This window comes from Ictalurus furcatus, chromosome 12, assembly GCF_023375685.1.
Source record: "Ictalurus furcatus strain D&B chromosome 12, Billie_1.0, whole genome shotgun sequence".
Lineage (NCBI taxonomy): Eukaryota > Metazoa > Chordata > Actinopteri > Siluriformes > Ictaluridae > Ictalurus > Ictalurus furcatus.
The window spans coordinates 1,164,648-1,175,000 of NC_071266.1; the positions used below are offsets into that span (position 1 = coordinate 1,164,648).

Sequence of the window (10,353 nt, forward strand, 5' to 3'; positions counted from 1 at the left end):
AAAAAGCCTCTACTCTCATCCAAAAACAAACTCAGTTTGCCAGACACTACTGGAACTTCAAATGGGATCGGGTTCTATGGTCAGATGAAACCAGAATAGAGCTTTTTGGTAATAAACACCAGAGGTGGTTTTGGAACACACAGAGAGGTAGCCATATGGAAAAGTACCTCATGTCCACGGTTAAATATGGAGGTGGATCTTTAATGTTTTGGGACTGTTTTTCTGCCAGAGGACCTGGACATTTTGTTAGGATACATGGCATCATGGACTCTATCAAATATCAACAGATATTAAATGAAAACCTGACTGTCTCTGCCAGAAAGCTTAAAATGGGCCGTGGTTGGATCTTCCAGCAGGACAATGATCCAAAACATACATCAAAATCAACACAAAAAATGGTTTACTGACCACAAAATCAAAGTCCTGCCATGACCATCCCAGTCCCTTGACCTGAACCCCATAGAAAACCTGTGGGGTGAACTGAAGAGGAGAGTCCACTAGCGTGAACCTCGAAATTTGAAGGATGTGGAGAGATTCTGTATGGAGGAACGGTCTCAGATCCCTCGCCATGTATTCTCCAACCTCATCAGGTATTATAGGAGAAGACTCAGAGCTGTTATCTTGGCATAGGGAGTTAGCACAAAGTATTGACTAAATGGGTGCCAATAATTGTTGCACACCTATATTTAACAAAGATTTTTTTTTCATATAAACCTGAGTTTTGTTTGCAATTGTGAGAGCAGAGTACTTTTGTGAATGTATTTAAAGAAAGATCAAAAGGTTAATTTTCACAGCCTTCTTTGCTCATAATTACCAAGGGTGCCAATATTAGTGGAGATTCTATCTATCTATATCTATATCTATCTATCTATCTATCTATCTATCTATCTATCTATCTATCTATATATATATATATATATATATATATATATATATATATATATATATATATTGTATTGCACAGCTGTAGAGTACATGAGCCTCACAACAAGCATTTCATTGGACAACTGTCACTGATATTTTGTACACGAGAAATAAACTTGAAGATTGAAATTTATAAAGAGGTTATTGTACATGAAAAGTGCATAAATTAATTTATGGAAAATGAAAGGAATTTGATCATTGTGCTAGACTGTATCATTTTGCCGGATTGATTTGATGCATTGCAGTTTGCCTTTGGCTGTTATATAATATTAATGGTTAGCACGTTCGCCTCCCACCGCCAGGGTTGTGGGTTCGATTCCCGCGGCCCCGTGTGTGCGGAGTTTGCATGTTCTCCCTGTGGGGGTTTCCTCCCCCAGTCCAAAGACATGCATGGTAGGCTGATTGGTGTGTCTAAAGTGTCCGTAGTGTATGAATGGGTGTGTGTGTATGTGATTGCGCCCTGTGATGAACTGGCACCCTGTCCAGGGTGCACCCTGCCTTGTGCCCCATGCTCCCTGGGATAGGCTCCCCCCCGACCCTGAAAAGGAGTAAGCGGTATAGAGGATGGATGGATAATGGCATGGTGACAGTTCCACTTCCAGTTTACTTAATGTATGAAAAATATTCAAGGCAAAATTAAACCTTTTTTTTTTTTTACTCTTCTGTCAGTTGTGAAGCCTACTACTACTGCATATGCTTTAAAACAGAAATACGACAAGCTAAAAATAGAGATCTACACTGCATCACGCTTGCCGAGCAATGTGTATTCTGTCGGCTAATGAATAAAACCAGGTTGAACTGTGCCTTTAAGGGTGGTTTCAGGCGGCGTAATCTAAATCGCATTATTTATTTATTTTTATTTTTTTTTATAAGCATTTAAATTGACGGAAAATATAACACTAAAGTTATATTGAGTCACTGAGTGTAGTTATTTATGTTTAGTACATGTAAACAGTGTCATTATAATGATTCGTATTCTCATTTAAAGGGGCTGTCACTCAGGACCTTCTCTGTCTTCACCACCCCTTTAAGAAGTTCGGCCAGCAGTGCGAGTGAACACTCGAGCCTTCTGAAGTGTGTGTGTGTGTGTGTGTTCGTGTTCAGTTCAGTTCACTTCAGTTCAGTTTGGTTTGTTTGCTTGCTGTAAGTTTTGCGAGCCCCCTTGTTGTTCCGCTCCTTCGCGTGACTCTCCCACGGTGTCTGCCCCGAACCTCGCGCAATGGCTGAGATATCGAAAGGCGTCAACGCCGGGAAATTAGCTAGTAATGTCCAGAAAAGGATCAACCGGGTACAGGAGAAGGTAAGAGAATACAAAACCCCCTGAACATCCCGTCATGTTCTTACAGCTTGATTTAATTTGTAGAATTATTCAGGCGTATACAAAGATCGAACAGATTGGTTGTCAGTTTCTATTTCTGTCAGCTGGCGAGGAGTCAGGAACGCAACGCTGTGTTTTTAATTACTGTGGCGTTGGGGCTGAGTTTAGTGTTTCAGGAAGAGTTCTGACTTAAAATCACCCCGTATACTTACTTTACGCAGCTGCTGCCCTGTTACAGTGATCTATAATGATTTACTTTCTATTCACTTCCCATTTACTTCCCATTCACTTCCCATTTACTTCCTATTCAGTTCCCATTCACTTCCTATTCACTTCCCATTTACTTCCTATTCACTTCCTATTCACTTCCTAGTACTGTGCGGAAACTGTAACTGAAGCGAAGAAAGCAGCAGCTAACCTGACCCTAACCGTTATGGGTATATATATATATATATATATATATATATATATATATATATATATATATAAAATTATTTATATTGTGTGTGTATATATATGTGTATTTACTTATATAAATAAATTATTTATTTATTTATTAGAGCTGGGTATTGTTGACTACCTCATATACTGTACGTATTACAATACATCACAGTATAGCACAAAGCATCATATCCTTTTCACACATTACTTCAAGGTTGTTACTGATATGACTGTAATGAAAGTGCTAATTTAATTACATGACAATTGACAAGAATTAAGAAAAAGCATATGCCAGTAATTTCAATACAGGGTTTAAAAAAAAAAAATTTATTTATATATATATATATATATATATATATATATATATATATATATAACATGCCAACACAGTATCTCAGTATGACATTTATTTACCGACTACTTGTTACTCAGTTGAGGAAAAAGATCAAGTAAAAATGCTCTTAAAGTAAATGTGGTGAAAAATACCTTCATTTAAATGTAGAGTAAAATGAATGAAGGACATTCCAAAACAACTGTAAGCCTGGATCAACAGCCTGGACGGGGTGGCAAGCCATCGCAAGGTACATTGCGAGTTTCGCAAAAAAACATGATACAGATAAAGGGGAAGCTAACACATGAGTAGATTAAGGACTTATGATGCAGCCGGGAGTAAATGCCGGGAGTGTCCAGTCTTCTCCGCAAAGGGCCGGTGTGGATGCAGGTTTTCATTCTAATCAAGCATTATCCACACCTGATTCAATCTGTTCAATCAGTTGAGCTTGGCTTTCAATAGACTCAGGTGTGGCTTCTGCTTAGGTGGAATGAAAACCTGCACCCACACCGGTTCTTTCCAGATCAGATTGGACACCCCTGGTATACAGTAATATTGATCCTTAGAAGTTGTTATACACAAAAAGCCCTTCAGAAAAAGTAAGCATATGGTGTATGTGTGTTTATGGCCCCAACTACACCACTGGTCCACATATACAGTCCCCTCTGAAAGTAACGGAATGGCAAGACCAATTCTCCTGTTTTTGCCATACACGCGTATACCCTAAAGACATTTGGGTTTGAGATCAAAAGATGAATATGAGACGATAAATAAGAATTTCAGCTTTCTATGTCTATTCTTGGTTTGAGCCCTGGGTTTCACCTGTGAAGACTCCATTTGTTGTTTAAAAGGATAAACCAACATGAAGACCAGAGAGCTATCTGTCGGAGAAAAGCAAGCCATTTTAAAGCCGAGAAAAGAGGGGAAATCAGAGCTATTGCACAAGCATTGGGCATAGCCAATACAACAATTTGGAATGTCCTTAAAAAAAGAAGAAAGGAAAAAAAAGACATCACACATGTCAACCAAGGACAACCACCACAGTTGATGACAGAACCCTGTGTGAACTGTGAAGAAAACCCAAAAACAACAGGCAGTGCACTCACCAACCACCTCCACAGGGCAGGGGTGAAGGTATCATAATCCACCATTTGAAGAAGACTTTGAGAAATGTAGAGGCCATTTTTTTTATAGGGACTTCATCATGCAGCAAGACAATAACTCAAAACACACCGTCAATGCAACAAAAGACTTCATCTTTTGTTGGGGGGGAGGGGGGGGAAGGAAGGTTTTAGACTGGTCACCAGACCTTAACCCAATCGAGCATATATTTCACCTCCAGAAGAGAAGATGAAAGGGAGAAACCTCCCAAAACACACAGCAATTGCTTTTTGCAGTTATTGCAAGCAAGGGATATGCATGTGAATATTGTCTTACTTACTTAAATTTACTTTAAGACTATCTGGTCTAGTACCAAAGGTGCCATGTTCTAAATTATTTAACACGGGTAAATGTAAATATCAGGAAATGAAAGCTGACATTCTGATTCTCATCTTCATAGATCAACCTCCAGTGAGATCATCATCATGCCAATTCGCATTGCGTACTGTAAATGTATGTAATGATATTAATTAACAGAATGAGCTAACAAAATACTTAGTTATTCCAGTTCAAATTTATCCAGGCTCAAATGGGGCCTGAACATGCAAAGCTCTCCATTTACTTCCATGACATTTCTTTCAGTAAATTAGTCAGTTATTGCCTAATATTTTCACAAACATGAGAAAACATGTAAGTAGACAGTGAACTGAAATGATTAGTGTTTCGCGGTCACCCATGAGCAAGGAGCGCCACTTTTTCTTTTTTCTTATTTTTTTAGCTGTACAGTTGTTTAATATTTAAAAGACTGATTATGCAGCACAAGTGGTTTAAAATAGAAATACACTTATTAAAAATCGTGTAAATAAAGGTGTTGTCTTCTTAAGGAAGACGCATGCAAATTAGGTCTACATTTAAGTGAAGCTCATTAACATTAGAATATGTACATTTTATCTTTTACTAGTAAAATCACTTCATTACTAAAATTAATTTATAACTATAATGTGTATATATATATATATATATATATATATATATATATATATATATATATATATATATATATATATATATATATATATATATAACGTTTATTTTTAAAAAATAATAATTTTATTTTAACTGAATATTTCGGGTCAGAATACCGGTATATAAATTCTCAAAGTCAGAATTAAAATAAATTCAAATACACAGAATTCCAGATATTAAGAAAATGTATTAAAAAGCTAGTTGTAGCCATTGTTAACTTCTTGGCATAGTAGATTATAGTAGGGTAGTTCAAAAGGACCTGTTCTTGATTTGCTGCTAGTTCTGTGGTTTTCTGAACCTAATAGTATCTGTGCAGGTCAAAATGCAAAAGTTTTGGGGATTTCCTCCATAAACAGTCTATATTTAATCCAAGACCATGTGTATTTACACTATTGGCAGAATTTGCGTTGGGGGACAATCTAAAGGCTGAGACACACGATTATGAACTGTTCTCTGCAAACCCCTGTCATTAGAATAACCTGCCTGGATAATTACAGTAAACCTGATGTAGCCAGTGGTCTAGTTAGGGCCATGGATTTCGTGTTTGAAACCCTTAGAGTTACTCACGGTTAATTAACATATAGCACAGATTATTTTATGTCCATTTTATGAACATCCTAATAGCATCAATGTAAAAGAACACACTTTGCACAGCAGTGGCAGCATCATTATATTTTGGAACAGTCATAAATGTATTTTATGGCATTATTAATATTGATTAACCATTTGACATCTACCCAGAATACATGAGTGCATCATACTTCTTGCGTAATACTAATCATGCATATTAATTTAATAGTATAGCTCACATGGTGACTTAAAAATATATATAATATAAAAATTATATAAAAATGTAGTATATTTCCTCACTCAGCCCCCCACTCCGAAATTAACTCTGGGCTATGTTATTGGCTATAGCACATCGCGGTTAGGTCGTCATAGCACCTGCTCCCCCTCATGTTATTTTTCAAGGCTTCAACATCTTATAATTGTGTTAGTGTGTGCTACCCAGTCCCCAGCACCTGCATGCTTTCCCTATAAGTGCTTCATTCCTGATCTTAGTTAGAGGGATGTTGTTGTAATGGGAATTTTCTAATACATGCTTATTATACACACTGGTGTGAACTCAGGCCTGATATGTGAAATAATAGAGGAGTGGGCTTCTGTTCCTTTTTTAGATACTCATAAGGGAGCACTTCGTCATGTCCATGATTCACAGTGGAAATACCAGTTCTAAAAACTGCCCTCCATTCCCAGTGAACAGACCTTATGTCAATCAAAATTTTCCCAATATACACCCACACACCTGTCCTGTCCCAGAATGTCTTTTGGCTGGACATGAATAGAGGCTATGAATAGCAGATAGGCATCCCTGACAGCTGTGTAAATGTGATGGGGTTTTTTGGATCAAGAGAGGGTGGGTGTATTTTTAGATCTGCAGTCGACAGCTCCCAATAGTTAGGGCCTGTGTCACAGTAAAAAAATATATGAATACACAAACTTTCTGCTATAAACCTCCCCAGCTCTAAGCCTCGTCAGCGTGATCGTGAATCTGTGCGGGACGATTGATATTGGCGACATGGTTCACTTTAAAACTGAAGGTGTGTGTGCATGTGGGACATAGTAAGAGGAGGTTAGTAATGGGCTAACCAGGGCAAGCCACTCCAACCACACAGGTAAACTGATTAGCTGAATGTTCAGGTGGGAAGGATTAGAACACATCATTAGTAGCGCCAAAACTAATTATACAACAAAAAGCACCTTTTCCAATGCCCGTGAGTTTACATTTTAGGTACATTTAACCTCATGCGTCTTATGGACATGTAATGGATTTATAATTATTAATATTTGATAGTAATAGAGAAATATGCAGTTGTGCCCAAAAGTTTGCACACCCCTTGCAGAATCTGCTAAATCTTAATACTCTTAACAAAATAAGAGGGATCATAAAAACCCCATATTTTTTTTATTTAGTCCTGTCCTGAATAAGCTATTTCACATGACAGATGTTTGCATATAGTCCACAAGACAAGATAATAGCTGATTTTTATTTAAAAAAAAAAAAAATTACCCCATTCAAAAGTTTACACACCCTTGATTTTGTGATGGTTGTTCATGAGTCCCTTGTTTGTCCTGAGCAGTTAAACTGCTCCATGTTCTTCAGAAAAATCCTCCAGGTCCTGCACATTCTTTGCTTTTCCAGCATATTCTGCATATTTGACCCCTTTCCAACAGGAATTTTGATGTTAAGATCCATCTTCTCACACTGACGACAACTGAGGGACTCATACACAACTATTATATAAGGTGTGAACATTCACTGATGCTCAAGAAGGTAACAGGATACATTAAGAGCCAGGGAGTGTAAACTTTTGAACAGGATGATCGGTGTAAATTGTTATTTTTGTTGTTATGTTGTGATCTTTTTTTTTTCATTTAGTACCGCCCTTCAGATGCTAAATAAGATGGTCACATGTCTCCCAGAAGACAAAATACTAACAGTTTTCCTGGGGTTAGATTATGAATCCTGTGAGAATTGGTGTCTGCATTTTCACTGGAATATTAATTTGTGAATAAATTTCATATTCTACTTTTTGCCTACTTAATTGGTATAGTTTAGTATTTGATGATGGTCAGGATTAAGTTTGACTTTTTTGGATCAATGTTTGTATTTGTATGACTCTCAAGACTGTATACTGATGTGACTTGTGGCCAAAAAAAAACTGTTGAATATTACTATTTTTATATAGTCATTTATATTGTTACAGCAAAAAAACAAACAAAAAACGATCGATACACGGTATGTATCTTTTTTTTCTCTACCAGATCACTTCCTGGGATGTGGCAAATAGGCACTCACCAGTTAGTGGGGGTTTGGGTGTACACTGACTGTGCATCCACTATTGCAACAGATGTTAGATCAAGCACTAATAATTCCACAAACTCCACAAATTCCTACACTTCCACAAACAAGATCAGACTGTGATAGATAAAGATAGTTCTTTAAATAAAACCGGGCACTCACTCACACTTGCTTTTCATCCCATTAATTGAAAACACCTGACTCTAATTTCACCTTCAAATTAACTGTTAATCCTGGAGGTTCACATACTTTTGCCCCTCACAGATATGTAATATTAGATCATTTTCCTCAGTAAATAAATGACCAAGTATAATATTTGTGTCTCACTTGGTAAATTCGGTTCTCTCTGTCTACTTTTAGGACCGGTGTGAAAATCTGATGTTTTAGGTCATATTTATGCAGAAATGTAGAAACTTCTACGGCGTTCACAAACTTTCAAGCACTAATGTATACAGAACAGGGTAGATAGCACTTTCTTCCAAGTATGTTATGCTGCCCTGTGATGTAGCATGAGCAACAGGTTGAAAATCACAGGTTGGCTTCACATGTCCTGTGTCTCGGAGGAAGCCCCACCTTAGCTGTCGTGTGCAGGAGAGTGTTAGCTAGTGGGTGGGAACTGGAAAGACAAAATTAAAGAGAGAATTTTTAAAAAACCCTGGATTGTCAGCACTTCTAGGCGTGGTAGACAGACTAATAGAAATGCAGAGTAATAGAAATGCAAATGAAGTTGCCACTTTTCGGATTGCCCGTTCTTCTGGCTGGCTCACTGCCACACACACAGCTCACTGCTTAGGGAGTCAGAGGGAGAGAGAAAAAGTGAGATCACATTAATTTACATGGAAAAAGAGGGCTCAGGTGTGCAATGATAGCCATTGCCGCTGCACCAAGAGCTGCTGCAGTGTTTGGTGAAAGGGGAAATACATGACATTGAGACTCTTTGTGGTGCAGTTTCTGAAGTGCCTAAACATCGGGGGGGGGGGTCCTTCAAGCTCCCAGGGGACCTTAAGGCCAGGGGGAACAGCGTCCTCAGCTGTTCTGAAGTTGCTACTACCTGGAGCGAATGAGACATCTTCAGTGAAGCAGAGAAGCAGAGCTACGTCTGCAGCAGGGCAGGGAGGCAGAGCCAAAACCTTTAGTGAAGGCAGGAGGTGAATGCAGGACAGACTTTCAGCATGGCTCTAGAAACTAGCACACTTTCTGGTCATGGTGAGATGATGACGATGTCATCCGCAAAGTCAGCAGAAGGTGGGACGACAACATCGTCCACAAAATCAACAGGGTGCTCAACACTTATGTTCTCAGTGGAGCAAGGAATCAGAGCAACGTCCTCAGCAAAACACAGAGGCAGAGCAATGTCCTCCATGAAGTCAGATTGCAGAGCAACATTCTCTGTGAAGCCAGAGGGGTAGCAATATTCTCTGTGAACCTAGGTGGTGGAGTGACATACACAGTGAAGCAGTTGGGAAGAGCGATGTCAACAGCGGAGCAGGTTGGCAGACCGACGTCCTCAGTGGAGCAGGAGCGAGGAGTGATCTCCTCCTCAGTGGACGTAACCAGAATCAAGAAACCAATGAAACACAGAACAACAGAGATGCACAGTTTGGAACTTAAACATAAAGCACAATAAGACCTTGTTCTTAGGCATGGAAACAGCAAGAAATTAAACATTAGCAGCATGCACCCTTATCCAGAGCTACTTACAGTTGTCTCACTTGTATAACTGAGCAATTGAGGGTTAAGGGCCTTGCTCAAGAGCCCAGCAATGGTAGCCTAGCAGTACTGGGATTTGAACTCACAACCTTCCAATCAGAAGTCCAACATCTTAACCACTGAGCTACAATTTCCTTTAAATAGACAAACTAATCAAAAACTAATACAAAAGAGTTATGTGCAGTCAGGACACAATAAAGCAATAAACCAGGACCCCGATCAAAACCAAACACACATGGGCCATGATGAACACAAAACACAAAAAGGAAGCACTGTACAAGCTGAGAACTGCAGTGCGTGCTGAAAGGTGGATTTGCATGACTGCCCCTCTAGCTTGACTCCCGAGCGTAATCTTCTCATTGCAGACTCTCACTAAACCACATCCCCATCAGCTTCCATTTATCTAATATCTCATTCTGAGATTACGATATGATGATTATGATAAAACAAACATAACATCTAAACACTTGACCGATTTTATGCTCGGAAAAGACTTGGTTTGTTGGCAGATAATTTTGCTTAGATATTTATTTCTATAAAGAAGCAAAATGATCTGGTAATATAAAGACAATTTCAAAATTGGAAATTCTAGAAATAGGCTTAAAAACCTGTTTCGTCATAAACTCTTAAGGAGAAACA

At 38.5% G+C, this 10,353-nt stretch overlaps 1 protein-coding gene across 1 annotated transcript in view; it reads left to right on the plus strand.

Annotated features, from left to right (window-relative positions):
- The first annotated feature begins 1,172 nt into the window (after window positions 1-1,172).
- bin1b (bridging integrator 1b) overlaps window positions 1,173-10,353 on the plus strand; it is a 50,022-nt gene continuing 40,841 nt past the window's right edge. The window contains exon 1 of the mRNA XM_053637531.1: window positions 1,173-2,224. Coding sequence (XP_053493506.1) covers window positions 2,144-2,224 — 81 coding nt within the window. The 5' untranslated portion in view covers window positions 1,173-2,143. The remainder of the gene's footprint in view (window positions 2,225-10,353) is intronic.